General features: G+C 40.6%; 3 protein-coding genes across 4 annotated transcripts in view; 1 reads left to right on the forward strand and 2 right to left on the reverse strand.

The window, feature by feature from the left end:
• On the reverse strand, nt 1-1,104 carry gja2 (gap junction protein, alpha 2). Its single transcript, XM_030781163.1, has one exon. It carries the CDS (start codon nt 1,102-1,104, stop codon nt 1-3), a length of 1,104 nt encoding a protein of 367 aa, XP_030637023.1.
• Nucleotides 1,105-9,213: 8,109 nt separating this feature from the next.
• gjb1a (gap junction protein beta 1a) lies at nt 9,214-11,012 on the reverse strand. Its single transcript, XM_030781833.1, has 2 exons — nt 10,985-11,012; nt 9,214-9,950 (listed from the first exon to the last, which is right to left on the reverse strand). The coding sequence occupies exons 1-2, from the start codon at nt 11,010-11,012 to the stop codon at nt 9,214-9,216; spliced, it is 765 nt and encodes a 254-aa protein (XP_030637693.1).
• Nucleotides 11,013-14,050: 3,038 nt separating this feature from the next.
• The window catches only part of mtmr2 (myotubularin related protein 2), an 8,368-nt gene continuing 4,590 nt past the window's right edge, over nt 14,051-17,828 (forward strand). Inside the window, exons 1-10 of one of the 2 annotated variants that reach the window (XM_030781743.1) lie at nt 14,051-14,130; nt 14,478-14,580; nt 14,791-14,814; nt 14,920-14,980; nt 15,097-15,191; nt 15,520-15,624; nt 16,328-16,432; nt 16,547-16,630; nt 16,820-16,969; nt 17,513-17,701. In XM_030781743.1, the coding sequence (XP_030637603.1) occupies nt 14,051-14,130; nt 14,478-14,580; nt 14,791-14,814; nt 14,920-14,980; nt 15,097-15,191; nt 15,520-15,624; nt 16,328-16,432; nt 16,547-16,630; nt 16,820-16,969; nt 17,513-17,701 (996 nt within the window). The remainder of the gene's footprint in view (nt 14,131-14,477; nt 14,581-14,790; nt 14,815-14,919; nt 14,981-15,096; nt 15,192-15,519; nt 15,625-16,327; nt 16,433-16,546; nt 16,631-16,819; nt 16,970-17,512; nt 17,702-17,828) is intronic. The other variant, XM_030781744.1, reaches the window with a different exon arrangement.

Below are 17,828 nucleotides of genomic sequence, written 5' to 3' on the forward strand. Positions count from 1 at the left end.
TCAGATCTTCAGATCGTCTTGTCTGGTCGTCTTACTGGTGCTCTGGCGGCTTCCTCGGCTGGGTCGGCGCTGGTTTTCAAAAGGTGACCCTTGGACTGGGCTTGACCTTTTGTCGTCCTTTGGATCCGTAGGTTCTGAGTTCCCGCCCCTCTCCACTGCAAGGTTCTCCCGATTCTGCTTGTACGCAGCCCGGCTGCTGTATGGCTGGAAGGTTCCCTCAGGCTCGCTGATGCTGTAGCGTGTTTCTGCGTGGTAGGAGGCAGGGATCGTTGGTGCATGAGGCGGGTAGTAAGGGTAGCTCGGCACAAACGGTACCACAGCTGCCTCGCTGGAGGGTTTGGAGGCCGAGTTACAGATGGATTGGGCCCGGCGGTACCTCAGGCCCTGGCGACACTTGGTGAACCCAAGGTGGTACATCTCCACCAGGTTCAGCATCAGAGAGATGCAGGCCACTGCCAGCATGAACAGGATGAAGATGGTCTTCTCTGTCGGACGAGAGATGTAGCAGTTGACGGTGTTGGGGCAAGGCCAGCGGCTGCAGGTGTAGAGCGGTTTCAGTTCGAAGCCATACAGGAAGTACTGCGCCACAATGAAACCCACCTCGAAAAGGGTTTTGAAGATGATGTTAAAGACATAGGTGCGTAACAGCACCCCTTGCAAGCGGATTCGTCCTTGTTCGTCTCTCACCGGAGCTTTCTGGCTCTTCTTGCCGGACAGCAGCTGCTGTTTGTCAGCCGGCAGCCCCAGCGCGTGGGTGTCGGCCTGGGCCTCAGTCTCCTTGTTTTTGGCTTTCTCCTCCATCCGCACCAGGTGAAGGATGTGGCCCAGGTAAATGAGAGTGGGAGTAGACACGAAGATGATCTGCAGCACCCAGAAGCGGATGTGTGAGATCGGAAAAGTTTTGTCGTAGCAAACGTTCTGACAACCGGGCTGTTTGGTGTCGCAGGTGAATCCCGACTGCTCGTCACCCCAGACCTTCTCAGCAGCCGCTCCCAAAACCAGGATCCGAAAGATGAAGAGCACCGTGAGCCAGACTTTGCCCACGACAGTGGAGTGTTCCTGAGCACTCTCCAGCAACTTCCCTAGTAGATTCCAGTCCCCCATTGTGGTATTCAAACACACACGCACACGATATACCTGCAGAGAGTGGAAAGAGAAAAAAAACTTCACTTGTTTGTCTTTTTGTCTTACGTTCCCAAAAAAGCAGTGACTGTAACACAAGAACACACACAAATACACAGATTTTGCAAGACAAAAATAGTTATGCTCTAATGCACAGGAGTGAGTTCATTCACTGTAGAGTGTTCACTGTAGAGTTGTACTTACAGCTTTCTCTCTCTCCTTCTGGGTGTGTGTGTGCGCATGTGTGTGTATGTGTGTGTGTGTGTGTGTGTGTGAGAGTCCTCATTAGTCTTTTAAGTGTTTCCTCTGAAGTTTTTTATTACACATAGCACATAGCAGTCAAACACACACACACACACATACATACACACACACACACACATATGAATGCACACACAAACAAAAACATGCTTTTAGAGCCTCAACATGCTATTCCCTAATATACCACATTTTCCCTGGTTATATAAGTCACCCAATCTAACAAATGTATATCAAGAAATTTGTATGACATACTAAATTTTACTAAATATTTATTTTAATTGAATGATATGGCATATTGAGACTATTTAGGCTCATGGGCTAATGTTTTTTTAACTAAAAAATATTGCAATGCATATACTGTGATGAATTTAACATATATATAAAAGACAACTGAGTGACAGGCTATAAATTCTACAGCAATATACAGATCAGAAACAAAATTCATGTCTCGGCCACCTTCAAAATGTTTTTGGATATGTTTTGATCTTGTAATTATCATTAATTTATGATCAATTTATTAATTTAAAAATATAAAACAAATGGATTAAGTTACCTACTGGGGCCTTGAAATTTTTCGTGTGTGTGAGCATGTGCGTGTGTGTGTGTGTGTGAGCATGTGTGTGTGAGAGAGAGAGAGAGAGAGAGAGAGAGAGAGAGAGTGAGAAGGCATATGTGTGTGCACGCGCATTTTAACACAATATTATGTACACTTTATTTCAGTGTTGCATAGTGAAATCTATGCAAAGAACCCACCCTCTCATAAGTGGAACACCAGCCTAAAGAAAAGAGCTAAATGCCTCATTTGTTTCCATGTTTTCCTGAACATCATTGCTATTATTCATTCCAGTGTCTTACTGATGTCTTTTAGATGGAGCACAGCATTAGACTGGGCTCTAAGACTGAAATGTGGACAGGATTTCTGAATATTTGAGATGTCATTCACTGTGATACGAAATATAGTGTCTGGCTGTGATGAATATTTGTATTGATTTTAGTGAAAGTGTTTGATTAGTTTAATCTATTATTATTATTATTAATAATAATAATAATAATAATAATAATACATGTATTTTAAGGCCCAATATCACTATGAATGGTCTCAGACGGCTTTACATGTCTATAACATGTTAATCTCATGGTAATATATGAAATATTTCACGTGTTTGTTGTTCTTTTTTCTTTTTTACTGAGTACCTCTAACGAGTCAGGTGGCATGATGACCCTGTATGTTTGACCATGCTGAGATATTTGTGGTGTTTCAGGAGATATGATATTTCTGGTCGTGTGTCAGATGGATATTTGAGTGACATGTCCCTGTCCTGGTGCACAACCTCAAACAGGTGGGAATACTCAGCCCACCCACACACACAGTCACACACACATTCTCACACACACACATGCACGCACACACACACATACACACAGTCACACGTACACACAGTCATGCATACACACACACACACACACACACACACACACACACACACACACACCCACCCCTATAAAAAATAAATCTGTATATAGACCCCTTTGTCTTTCCCAACACTTCTCATCTGGAGTTCCAGCTGGATCCTAAAACTCATTCTCTCTGTCTCAGAGACAACCATTCATCTCCATGGTTACCTCATTCACAAACCTTTCTCCCTCGCTCCCTCTCACAAATGTAATACCATTTACATCTAGACCATCAAAGTACTGCCCTATGAGTGGAAAACTGTCTCAGTCTAAAAACAAATAAATAAACAGTGATGTGAAAAATACAAAATACACAACTCTCTCTCTCTCTCTCTCTCTCTCTCTCTCCCTGTTTTTTACATCTTGTACATGGTTATGATATTGACACCAGTAGTGTTGCAAGCATATTTTATTACTCTAAGGAATTACCCTAACTCAACTGAGTGTTGAGCGGAGTGTTTTCTCATAACAGTGTTTATAAAGAGCTGAGTAAATAAAAACAGATTTGTTTCTGTATACATGTAGAGTCCACTAATGTTTCTGATATGAAGCAACAAGTGCACAGAGACAACAGTAATATATTATTTTTGGAGTCTGATTAGTCCTTCCCAGTATCCCAGTGAGCAGTTTGGTTCAATCTGGTGGTTTATTTCTGAAGGTCCCAGGTTGGGCATCTGTCTCACACCAGACAGGACACAGAAACAGACTTTTCTACTGTCCATCATCAGCTAGCCTCTTACAAGGGTTAGTTAACTCAAAAAATGACCAACTCATTCGGTAACTGGTCAGCTAATTCATGAAAACCGTGAGTTAGTAAAGTGAATGGTTAATTAAGTCATAATAATGGTGAATAGACCAGTAGTCACTAGTCATTTGGTTTAGTAAGAGTTTAAAAACACAGTGAAGTATGTCCAGACAAGCATTAGTACAAGCATTAGTAGCTTAGCCCAGCAACTGGCCAGTCAGTTGGGTTTACACTCAAACTGCTTTAAAAATAATAATAATAAAATTTGGTGAATTTGGTGATCATGATAAGATGTAATTGAGACTCACCTGATTCAAGAGTTCATGTGTTCATTTTCAGCAATGATTCCCCATAGAAAACCATCTACAGCCTTCCTAGTCAAGTCATTTCAACTTAGAAAGCCTTAGCTTAGGGTTGTACTTCTCAGCAGTGGTACCTTGTGTATGAGTGTGTGTATGTGGGGGGTTAAATTTGGCAGGGAACACATACACCCTAGAGAGAACTTTGAAGCTGAACACACAAGCATAGTTGACCCAAAGCTGTTGAGTGACAGCCTGTAGAGCCAATGGGAGAAGTTTTAGGGTTGTGTTAAACTGAGCTAAATATACCACCCACTCACCCCACCCCCACCCCCCTCTTGAAGGAAGTGCTTACACTATCATTCTCATCCAGTGCATATATAAAAACACTTCTAGCAAACTCACACAAATGAAAAAAAGATATGTGCATTCATTTGAAGACGTATGTAAGTCTGTTTGACTCTTCATGAACTGACAAGAATCTCTCTCTCTCTCTCTCTCTCTCTTTATATGTGTGTGTGTGAATGTGTGGCTTGTCTGGACAAAACAGAGGACATCCTTTCAAACAGTCAGGTAAATAATTCACAAAAAGAAAGTAAACTGAAATAATCCAAGAGGAAGTGGAAAAGAAACGCTGTGGCTGAGAAGTACAACCCTAAGCTGAGGCTTTCTAAGTTGAAATGACTTGACTGGGAAGGCTGTAGATGGTTTTCTATGGGGAATCATTGCTGACAGTGGGAATGGTGAAAATGGTCAAATGTGTCGTTAGATTAAAAATGGACAGGAATGCTGGGATTGAGGATTGTAAGAATAAGAGTAGAGTAAAAGTGAAAATTAAACACGTAATCAGTGTAGGACAGAGGGTCTGAGCCAGCAGTGAGCAACGAGGGGAGGGTCAGATTTGTGAATATGAGCTAACAAGGTTTGGGCGATTCACAAAGCCACACAGAGGAGATAAGTAAGACCAGTGACGTTTGTGATGGTGCCGTTTCATACGACCCAAATCCACTCGTTTGGTTCTGTCTTTCCAACGATTTAATGGCTCTTTTTGTGATTGTTGAAATTTTTGTAGACTGAAGTGTGAAAAGTCATAACTTTTTTTGTATTCTTTTTCAGAAACATCAGTAATTTGAGGACACTTTTTGAATACTTTCATTTTTAAGTTGTAATATTGTTGTTTGCTACTGGTAGTTCTTTCTCCATTAAGTATTCCTGGATCTTAAGAAAAAGAAATAGAAAGAAAGAAATATTGCAAAGTCTACGTGAGGAAGGATGTCGATTTTGTGGACAGAATGGGGACAGTGCTGACATGCTCCTGGAAAAGACTGATGCACCTCCTGCCCTCTGCTGGCCCTGCTGCCCTCTGCTGGCCCTGCTGCCCTCAGCTGTCCCTGGGCACAAGGAGAGGGGTGGGGGGTCTCAGGGCAGAGCTACTAATACTCTGGTTCCATGTAATTATACCACTGTGTGTGCATACGTGCGTGGAGGAAGGGAGGGAGGGAGGGAGGGAGAGAGAGAGAGAACTGATGTTTTGAGAGGATATTCATGCATTAAGAGAAACTTGATGTTAATGACCTAAAAAAAAGCACAAATGGTTTCTCACTTGTTCCCTTTATGACATAAAAGTTGTGATGACACCAGTTTGGTCAGTGATGAAGTCTAACCGTAAACCCAAATCTAATCCTAAACCTGAAGAGTCTGTACCCAAAACCAGGCTCCTGTCTGAGGCTCCAGACTGGACATATTTTACTCCACTTATGAGAGCTGGTACATGACTCATCAGTCAGTGAATAACCCTTAATTATATATTCCTGAAGTATTTTAGGCTCATTCTTCTGTAATATACATTTAACTATATGATGTCAAACCCATATTGACCAACAAATAACTCAATGACACTACTGGCTTAAAATGTTTGACTGATTTTAGAACTGTCATTGCAGTTGAGAAAAGTTGCTTATTTTAGATAGACTTTACTGCCTCCTGTTGGTTCATCGAAGTAGTGCAACTGATGAAATGCACAGTGGACATGAAAGTATTGACTTGTGTTATGATATATTAACAGATGACAAATAAAAATCTCACCGTTGATGAGGGAGCCCACATGAAAAAGCTAAATCTATTACCGTCTCAGCAGACTCTCTCTCCCAACCAACAATCAGCCCCATGGCCCATCTGAACCATCAACCACTTCTGCACAGAAGTCTACTTACCACAGAACTTTAACATGAACCACAGATAAATTTACTTTTAAATGAATATGTAAATGATTTATACTAACCCAATGTTTAAATACAGATAATGTTCCAGTCTCCAAATGTTTCATTTCATTGTAGAGGTAAAGCAAACAGCCCAATAACCAAAATTTAGCCATCGTTCCCCTTAAGCAAGGCAGTTAACCTCCACAGTCAGTGTGTGACAACAGTGTGTCTAAGACAGAAAAACTATGGTGCTCTGAATAAAAATAAAAAAGCCAGCTAAACAAATTAATGTAAATATGTTTTCCAATCTGATACGACCATTCTGTTCAGCATTCGAACCCTGACAACTCTCTGATGTCTGAGAGTTTCACTTGGTTAGTGGGGAGTCAAACTGGGAATGTTGTTGATCTGCAAGATTCACAACAAACTCCACACATGCGCTATGTCTCATTTAATCTGTTAATTTACTCTACAGCACAATCTTGCCATGTTCACTCTAATCTAATTTGGTCATTTTACTCTACGACAATATCCACACAGTCAAATCTAATTTGTTCATTTTTACCTGAAAACATTACGCAATCTCATTGTATTGGCTGAATTAACAAAATATTACTAATTCATTTCATGCCTATTAAAATTCAAACTTAATATAAGTTAAATCAGTAGTAGATGCTGCATTCAGTCAGAAATAAGTACAAAGTAATGAATGGGGCTGTACTGTATAGTGCACAGTTTACAATGAGAATATGACAGCTGTTTCTGCAGTTTTACATTAAAAACTTTTCATGTAAAAAAAACATATATTTTCAGTTTCAATGTAAATTTTATTAGCAGCAGCCAATGTACAGTAGGCAAACAGGAGAGAAAGAATTTAAATGAACAGTGTAGAATACATTTCCAACATTACAATACTGTGAGCATTAACTCATGTTTCTTACACCATGTAATTAATACAGTAAAGATAGTTGTGTTTTACACTTAGTATGTGACATGCATGTAATAAAATTAAGAAAGACTGCACTTTTCGTACACTGAGAAAAGTGAGGTTTGGTACCAACTAGTATCAACCAGACATTCTTATGTGTTAAAGACAATATCATAAGCGGATATATTTCTCTGTGATGTAGTCATTATTTTTTTAATGTAGTTTTAAACTTCTGTAAAATAATTTGAAGATTTTTTTGAATGAATTACTGTGTTAAAAAATCTTTAAAAAAAACCCTAAAATAAATAACAATAAATATTTTTTCACTTTACAAATGTTTCTAATCTATGGTTTATAAAGAATGAAAGAGATGCTCAAATGAAAGAACTACATCTGTATCATTAATTAAATAAAATTGTTTAAATGATTTGGTTGTTAGAGTGTGTACATTACTCACTCTGTGACTGACTTTCACATGGGCTTCAGTGATTGTTGGTCCATTCTTCCAGAAAGAACTGTTTGACTTTTTTGAAACGCTTTTGGCATTTAATGGCTATCCTGTAAAAAGTTTGATCCAGATAATGTCATTTGTTTTCCATCAGGTTTAAGTCTGGACTTGGACTTGAACTTGACCAAACCAAAGTACAAACACATCTTCATGCCTTCTGGGATTTGCTTGTATTTTAAAGGACATTACTTTGCTTACTGTCACTTTTGTCTCTGAGTTTCAGCTCATGACTAGATGGCCTAAGATAGCACCACCATCTCACAGTGCCTAATAATCCATGTTAAGTTCCTCCCAGAAGGTCATTTTTGCATTGCACTCAATAAAATGTGACACCTGGCTCATATCTACAGGGGCATTATTCCATTAATTCTTTTGAGTTATCCTGATGCTTTTTAACAAATATGAAACAGGCATGAACATTCTGTTCAGAGATTTGGTGGTTTAATTGCTGGATGGTTTTTGCAAGGTATTGTTATACACACTACAGTTCAGTTTTTAATCTAAAGGGCAATCCATGAACCCTGATTTGCCTTTACAAATAACTGTCCTCAAGGCAAATGTCCCATTCCAAGCACCTAAATATGTGAAATTTGATTGTATTTTTCTTTGTGAGAAGTGCTTTCTGTTCTCATTGAATAATAGGCTGTTTTGTATATCAAAGAACAATTGATAAAAATATATCTGGAAACCCAACAAGTGTGTATTTAAGAGACAGTGCCACTTAAATAGTCATTAATGTCTACCATCTGGTCCATAAGATAAAAGTGTATATTGATTTTTTTTTTTTTTTTAAATTGTTTTATATAATTGCAAAACTGAGCAAACATTAGCTGTGCAGTAAGGTTTGATTCATTTACGTCTGACTCACAAGAATCTCAAATTTATCATCGACAGCAGAAAACACTTTAGTCAAACCCTTGCTGTTTTGACAATTCACTGGTGTAGACAGAGAATTTCAGTGACCAGAGCAGAAGAGATTTCGGGACTGTGATACAGGCAGAGGATTTGGGGGAAAGTAAGAGGGACCTGGGTCTGTCTTCAGGACATCAAAACTACAAATAGAGTTACAATAAAGACAAGATTTTCATGACTCTCACAAAGAGTGTTTGAGAGACTCAAAGGTAAAAAGAGAGAGTTTCAACATGTCGAGCACAGGATTTTGAAAGAGAACAGGGAACAGACTTTTGCAGTCTTAGTAAGGGTCAGAAAGGCAAAGCAACTTGGTGACTCTATGGTTGATACAGATAAGTATTCCAGCAGACAGGCAGAGAAATCCCATTGGTAATGCTTTGTCTGACTGATGGTGAAGGCAGCAGGTTATAAGTGACAACAGTAAAGGCCAGCACTTTCAGGAAGTAGAGAAAAGATGGAATGTTTATGTAATTCTCTATTACAGGCAGACTTTGGCCGGTTTTCACAGATTTTCAGGCAGATTTTCGTAACCTGGCACAGCTAGGAAAGCATTCACAGAACATTGCCTTAGAAAGAGGACTTACATGACACTGGATTTTAGTACAAATGGTAAAACAAAGTTTTAATAACTCCACAGTGATGACAGAGGAGGTTAGTACAAGAAGGTGGGTGATCTCGACTCTAAATGGAGTAAAGCCTAAGTGAGAGATCAGTCCTTCAGATCCGTCATGGGGATTCAGAGATCCCCCTGTTCAGAGTGACCTAAAAGAAACCAATTGTTCTTAAAAAGAGCACAGCTTTTGGCTGATCCAGGCCCCCACTGGTGAGTCTTTGGCATTGCTGAAATGGTGATTTGCTGCTTGTGCCACGAGAAAGACAACCTCTGCGATGTTGAGCAAGATGCAGACGCCCGAGACAGCGAGCATGAAGACAGTGAAAACCGTCTTCTCCGTGGGCCGCGACACAAAGCAGTCTACGGTATTTGGGCAGGGGTAAGAGTCGCACTTGACCAGACGGAACATTTTGTATCCAGGGTAGATCATATAGAACAGATACATGAAGGCCGCCTCAAAGAGGACGCGGAAGAGCAGGCTGATGACGTACGTCCACCACAGAGCACCCGTGATCTTCATCTTCTGCGTCTTAATCTGCTCCAAGTCCTTTGGGCTGGTTCGGCCAGACTGCCGGTACAGCTTCTTGTCGACATGGCGACGGTGAGCGATGTGCATGACTACGAGCAGAGCCGGGGTGGAGACCAGGATAAGCTGGAGAGCCCAAAGACGAATGTGTGAGATGGGGAAGAAGTGGTCGTAGCAGACGCTGTTACAGCCGGGCTGCTGTGTGTTACAAGTGAAATGAGCTTTCTCGTCTCCCCAAACACTCTCGGCTGCAACCACCAGTACCAGGATTCGGAAGATGAAGAGAACGGAGAGCCAGATGCGGCCGATGCCTGTTGAGTGCCGGTTTACGCCGCTTATCACGGCATAAAAGGAGGCCCAGTTCATTTTAGGTTCCAGGTCTGAAATGGAACAAGACCACAACGCAGATTGTCAAATTGTTGTTTACAACAGCAAAGAATATCATCACAGAATAGAACTGTAGCTGATACAACTGCAAAAATTTGATATCATTGCAAAATGTATTAATTTACTGCAATTTCTTTTCCACTAGATTGTATGATTTACATAAAAGAGGCTGTGTAATCTTATGAAAAAAGAAAACTTAGAAAAAGCAAGAAGTTCTCAATCTACAAGGAACATTTCCACGAATAGCTATAATAATTTGCTAATATTAACACCAATATTATCTTAAAATGCAATACCATTTCAGTGCAATGTAACAAATTATACTGAATGCAGAGCAATAATGAATAAGCGAATGAAGGCTACGAACAGGTTATAATTCTAACCAATCAGATGTCAGGAGGCTTCTCCAGTACCCCTCAGAGACATGCACTTAGTCTCTCCGATGGAATATCGTGTGTAGAATATTAACAGCTTTCAACTCCGACCCATTGTGCTCCACAAGCATGTGGGCTGTTCAGAATCCATAACCGTGTACCCCTATACTCCAGCAATGGCTGAAATGATTCTTAAGCAGTCTAATAAATCAAAATTGAGACCAACAAAACCTTTTAGAGAAAATTTTGAGAACAAAATAACTTTGGTAGAGTCAAGTCATATCCCAAATATTATTCATTTCTGTTTTTATATTCAGTCACATCCATAGTCACCAAAGAAAAAGAAGAAGAAGAAGAAAGACTTTAAAAAAAAAGAGTGAGAAAGAAGGGATGAAAGACAATGGGGAAAGAGAGTTTCTAAAAAAGAGAGAAGAAAGTGCTGGAGAGAGGTGAGGAGACACAAAACAGAGACAGGAGCATGGAGAGGTGTAAACAAAGAAAAAAAGGGGATGAAAAGAAAGTTAGCAGGGAGCACAGGACGAAAGAGAAAACAACATCAAAAGCACAGAGGCAGAAGTGGAGATATGAAAGAGTGAGAAAAGAAAAGAAAAGAAAACAAAACAAAACAAAAAAAAAGTAAAAGAGAAAATTACCAGGCTCAGCAGGTGGTGTTAGCGGCATGGGCGAGAGCCCCTGCGGAGGGTTTTAAAGACCCGCCCCAATAGGATGGTCATGAGACTGCAGTAGGGTCCACACAGAACCTTTAACGTTTTGACACAAAAGTCAAATCCACTCTAAAACCCGCTATAAACTGACCCGAGCCTAGTCCACTCAGAGGGAGTGGTCTCAACAGCAGCTGTCACAACTTATGAGTTCAATATCGCTACCACGTGACTTACACACACTCAGCCAATCACATTTTCAGAAGTGTGTCACGTGATCACTTTGGCATGGGCAAGATTTCCCTGTGACCAAATGTCCCAGCAGAGTTGAAAGAGTTCAATGAATTTTTTCACTACTATCTGTCTGTTATGGAATGCTGCATACTTCAGGTGTGTGGTGCATGTGCGTATGTGTATGTGTATGTGTATGTGTACACGGGAGGGTGGGGGTGGGGGTGGGGATTGAATATTTAGGGACAAAGAAATGAATCAGCTATATGTAACAAACTGCATCATTACCACCTACATAAAGGTGAGATTGGAAGGGAAACCTGAGGAAAAGCCATGTCCCTTCTAGTATCACCATATTACACGAGCCACACAGAAACCTATGTCTGTGTTACTGAAAGGTGAGATCACAGATGATACACACATCTAGCTGGTTTGAAGAGGAGCCTGGAAACAACATTTACAACTAAGCAGCACCCAGTACATATAATCTCACTTCACAGATACACTATTAACAATGGGATAATGTCCTGTCCAAATGATATAACGTGGACATTTATTTGAGTGACTGAGAAAATTAATTCCTGAGTAACTAGTGTGTCTGTAGATTTTTTTGGGGGGGGGGGGGTAATCTGTCCAACAAGTTTTGAAAAAAAATAACAATTGAGAAGCCTCTCCATCAAGTCCATTCTTTTATCACTGAATTTTTACCCTTTATTAATGGTGTAAGCTCACCCTCAAAGGCTATTTACCATATGTACTGCTGTACTGTAGGAACCCAACATTTGATTCTTTTATTGCCTTCCTGTGTATCTTTGACACATAAACATAAAAATGTTATAATCAGTACAGTACAGTACAGTATGATTAGACACATTCAATTTAATCCACCAAATCTCATAGTAACACATTAAAACACACTTACCAGGTATGTGTGTGTGTGTGTGTGTGTATGAAGCACCAAGTATAAAACATCCCAGTAAAAAAAAAAAGTGTCTAATTATTCCAGCATCCACTGACCCAGTGTAGCCAGTGCTCTCATTAAAAAAAAACCATGCTAAAAAAAAAAAAAAAAAAGTACAGAGGTATTACCTTCGGCTGGAGTGGAGCTCAGGCTCTGGGAGAAACTCTGGAGTTAAGATAGTTAACAGCGGTGCAGGAAAGGGTCTCTTTGCCCTGTGACTGTGTGAGGCAGGGCGCCCTGCCTTTGCATTGCTAATGACCTGGCTTCACACTGCCTTCTGTTCCATGCTACAGCCGTCACCAGCTCTTATGATCGTCATTTACATACAAAGGACGTATTTTTCCCAGCCTCTTATGGCACTGTTTAGAATTCAGATCCAATGCCCTGATTTCCGCCCACTCTGAGTGGGCTTTAGACGGTTTGACGCACAGACTCTGCCCCCCCCCCCCCCCCCCCGGCTTAATCTGTGCTGTCTGATCCACTATTGTATCTCTGTTCTCTGCCCGAGTGTCTTCATGTCTACATTTTGCAAAATCACTTTGTTTCTTTCTTTCTTTCCGTCTGTCTGTCTATCTAACTATCTATCTATTTATCTATCTATCTAGGTATACATCTAAATCTCTGTTAGTAAAGGAGAATAGAAACCAAACTCTAAAGACAAAACCACAAACCCAAATTCCTCACCAGAGTTTTCTGTTCACAGCCCTTGTTATTTTAATGAAACTGATTGTGGAACCACGCAATTGGAAGACCGTTGTGCTGGAAAGGTTTTGTCAGTGAGGGTTTTGTTTGGCTGTGATTAAGGACATGTGTTCTCCCACTTCATCTCCTCTACACATCTTCACATTCTGAACACACCTGACAGCAGACTGTGATTTATCTGGTCTACACCATTCCCAGTGCAGTTCTGAGTCCATACAGACCTCTGTCTGATCTATAACTATCCTCCTAACATCCCATTTAGCTTCAGCATGGCTGTGCTCGGGAATCCACCTTAGAATTATGTTTGTAGTAAGGGGAACTATAGGGGGAAAAAACCCCAAAAGAACCAACTTATTCTGACAGCAGGTGCCTCTGACCACGTGTGAGTTAAACAGATAATATCCTTTAATGCTGATGGGTCATATATTTGACTCAGGCCAGGCAGGACCATTCTTTTGTAATCTTTACCGGAGGAGCCTTAAAGGAGAATCTTTAGGCATGTTTGGCAGGACCCCTAGTAACAAAATACAGTCAATTAAGGAGAACGTTGTCCAGCAGGACAGTTGAATGGTTCACTGAACGGCCTGACAAGTATTCAAGTTTATTTAGTTTATTTACTTGAAACTTGAAGTATTAAAAACAAACCATATGCTTATGCTGTCTCAGTCACCAGAATTCAACCCAGCAAGTTATGGGAAGTATTGGAGTTCCTCTTGAGAAAGCGCCTGCTTTCCACAAGTCATCACATGATGGAATTACTAATGAAAGAACTCTGTCACATTTCTCCAACAGAGTTAGAGACGCTTGCAAAACGTGGGCAAGAAATGAGCAGAAGTTGTCCTCTAACGCCTGTCTTGGACTAGTTATTCGTTCTTGCATCTTGTTGTTGACCACCGACTAAAATATCACAAGAATAACGTCACATGAGCGTGACAGAACAACTTCCACAGAATCCGTTTTGGCGAATACATCCTCTCCATGACAAGCCACTCCCTTCAGCGACACAGGAACTCTGGGAAAAGATGGCAGCTTCCGGTATGTGTCCCAAACTAATCCCAACTGAGGAGGAAATGTAGAATCTCTCCAAGTAAACAGCAAACTCTTCCAGCACCCTCTTGCTGATTTCAGTTACTTGAAGCTTTATCTGGTCACTTAACAAAAATATGGAGAAAAGCGGAAGCGTCGACAGTCTAGGCTCTAAACAGTCGTCGTCCAGGCAGCCGAGTGTGGATTCATTGTCCAGGTAACTCGGGGGGCCTTCCAGTATTTTTTATCATCTTGTTGGGGGGTGGAGGGGAAAGAGAGGTCAGATATGGAATTGTGATACACAAATACATTTTGAATTTTCTATATCATGGTACTCCATTTTACAGAAGAAATCTCTTGCTTGTTAAGTGCTTAAGTAAATGTTATGATCCAGTGAAACTCATCAATTGTTTGCTCGTATTAAAGTTACAGGGCAGTCGTAAAAGGCATTCAGTTGAAACTTTTCAGGAAATGTAAGACTTGGATGTAATTTCATAAATTAATTCCATGTGTTTATCGCTTAAAAAATGTGTTGTCTTGTGCTTATCCGACTACGGTGTGTAGCACCTCTACATCTCGCTCTGACCGTTCCTCACACGCCAAAGCTCCATCTGCTGTATCCTCAGAATCTGTTTCTACCTCCAACGAGTTTTCCCCACAGCTCCGGGTGAGAGTACATTTATTTTACTGTTAATTTGTTTATTATTTTGTTGATTTATTTAAGTATGTATTGAGAGCGAGAGTGCGATGTCACTCCTGATAACTGGTATGCTTGAATGTGGCAACGGTCTATAGTTCTGGCGTGAATTCTGAAAAACTGTTTAGTATTTTTAAAACTACGTATTAGCCTCATGTATTCTTATTCTTTGTTCCGTAGGGTAAAGTCAAGACTGCTGCAAAGGTACAGTTTGTGTGCAAATATATTTACATTTAAGTAGACAATCATGCTGGTCTGCGTACAGTTAACGTGTCGGTCGCTTCAATAATTTCGCTCGTATTTTGACAGACATTCCAAGACTCCAGCAAAGAGCCGCAGCTGTTACCAAAAGAAACAATACAAGATGTTGGTATGTCACCAGCTAAGAGAACCTACATTTGCTATTAATTTTTGACGTTTTATAAGGTATGTTCTTGGCGAGCTGCTAATTATCTACCGTTGAACACTGTTTTGTTGCTCTTTCAGCTAAAGATGTCACCTACATCTGTCCATTCATTGGAGCACTGCGTGGCAGTCTGACTGTTACCAACTACAGACTATTCTTCAGGTGTATAGACAGGGTTGGTACAGACTTCAAATATACATTAATTATCTTCATTAGCCTCAGAGTGGAGATAGGACATATTTTAATCCCATGTTGATGTGACAGCATAGTCACATTATTATAAATAATTACATTTTAAAAAGTCGTTGTTCTAGTGTTAAAGTCTGGGCAAACTCAGATTGTACTGCATCAGTTAGATGAGCTAATATTTTTCATTCTTCTTTTTTGCCTGCCTGTGTGTTTGTGTGTGCGTTTGTGTGCATGTGCATGCGTGCCTGTGTGTACTGTCATATATGGTTGAATATGTATGTGCGTATGTATATATATGTGACTGGCTGTTCTAGGACCCTGTGTTTGTCTTGGACCTGCCACTGGGAGTCATTAGTCGTGTGGAGAAAATTGGAGGAGCATCAAGTCGTGGAGATGTCTCTTATGGTCTTGTTTGTAAGGTGTGTACACAGTGTTTGACAATATAATTTTTCTTTTGGACTGGACTGGACTGATTCATAGATACTTATTATTGTGCCATACATAAACCCAGAGGGAAAAATTGTAAGGTCACATCTTAGTCTAGAGTCAATGGGTATTATGTTTTGAAATGATAGTTATGAAATGGCAACTGCGTATTAAAAACAAGGAGCTGAGTGTGAGGCTCTCAGATTTGTGCTCAGTCACTGTCATAATTGATTTTCTGTGTCAGTGCAAGTGCAGTAATTCTTTTAATATTGCACTACATTGTTCTGCTGTTTTGTTTACTTTTATACTACTACTACTAATAATAATAATTATTATTATTATTGTTATTATTATCCACACAATAAAATTTACAAAATATTGAAAGGGTTAGCTGTGGTATTATGTGGTTACCCACACAGCTTAAAGCCAATAAGCAAGCAGGACCAGAACTATCAATTTTGTAATATTATTAATACATAATGAAATGCTATTGAATGCGCATTTTGGGCACCTGTCAAAGGAAGCGGTTAAAATCGATGAAGTGACCAGCCACATTTGACTGGTGATAAATTCAAGCTGTGTGTGTGTTTGTACATTTGTTAATGTGTGTGGTCATGTGTTAGTGTGTATGAGTCTTCATTTATGTATGTGTGTTGATGTTTTTTGTACGTATGTATGTATGCCTGTGTATTACAGGACATACGAAATCTGCGCTTTGTGCACAAGCAGCCAGAGGACACACTGAAGAAGTCTGTATTTGAAGTTCTTATGAAGTTTGCCTTTCCTGTTTCCAATAACCTGGTGAGAGATCTACCCTGTTGTGCTGCTCTGAATGCATTCACTCAACTGAAACCCTGAGTTCTTAATAAAACTTCTCTCTCTCTCTCTCTCTCCCTAACTGTCTCTCCTCTCTAGCCTCTCTTTGCCTTTGAATACAGTCAGGAGTTCCCAGAGAATGGGTGGAAAGTCTACGACGCCTTAGCCGAGTACAGAAGACAGGTAAAGGGTTTTTTAAGTAATCCCCATACGTTTAGAGACGTGTTCTGGTGCGTACATGTATTCAGTAATGCTTGTTTGTGTGTGTGTGGGCATGTGTGTTTGTGTCTTTGTGTGTGTCTTTGTGTGTGTCTTTGTGTGTGTGTGTGTGTGTGTGTGTGTGTGTGTGTGTGTGTGTGTGTGTACACTCAGGGCCTGCCTAATGAGAGTTGGAGAATCTCTAAGGTGAACGATCACTATGAGTTGTGTGACTCCTATCCGTCGGCTCTGGTGGTGCCCGTTACAATCCCAGATGAAGAGCTGAGGAGGGTGGCAGCATTCCGGGCCAAGGGTCGTATTCCAGTGAGTAATGTCATCGCTACCTTTATTTGAAACATAACACATTCATTCCATGGACACTTTTGACTGTTTCTCTACGAGATCTGAATCAACCTGGGGATGTTGTTGAGCCGACCTGATATTGGTCTCCTGCCGTGGGACAGAGGAAAGGGCTTTAGATATTTGAACCTCAGTGCTTTCAGCTTGTCCCCAAGCCTAAAAGATCTCCGCCAGAGTTTGGATCACTTCGTCTTAAACTGAGTCACTTGAATGAACTGTTACACATCTAAAACAGAATGTCGGAGTTCCGGTTAGCATCATGATCTCACCATTTTATATTTACATGTAGTCATTTGGTAGAAGCTGTTGTTCAGAGCAGCTTATGGAGTTTGAATCGGTTCATATTGAACCAAGTCTTATTTCCAAACCTCTGGGTCTTAACTCGATTGTTTTGCCTGTGTGAGATGTGCTGCCCTGTCTTGGATTGTAGTGCTGTAGTAAACCTGTTTGCCCCTGTAGGTGCTGTCTTGGATTGTAGTGCTGTAGTAAACCTGTTTGCCCCTGTAGGTGCTGTCTTGGATTCACCCGGAGAGCCAGGCCACTGTGATTCGCTGCAGTCAGCCAATGGCGGGTGTGAATGGCAAACGCTGCAAAGAGGACGAGAAACTCTTACAGGCCATCATGGACGCCAACGCCCAGTCACACAAGCTCTTCATCTTTGATGCACGGCCCAGTGTCAACGCAGTGGCCAACAAGGCAAGCAAATAACACACACACACACACACACACACACACACACATATATGCATATGCCTACACACACACACTCATACACACACTCACTCATTCCTCATTCACAAATGCACATACACACAAACAAACA

The sequence above is a fragment of the Chanos chanos genome, chromosome 8, assembly GCF_902362185.1.
Source record: "Chanos chanos chromosome 8, fChaCha1.1, whole genome shotgun sequence".
Lineage (NCBI taxonomy): Eukaryota > Metazoa > Chordata > Actinopteri > Gonorynchiformes > Chanidae > Chanos > Chanos chanos.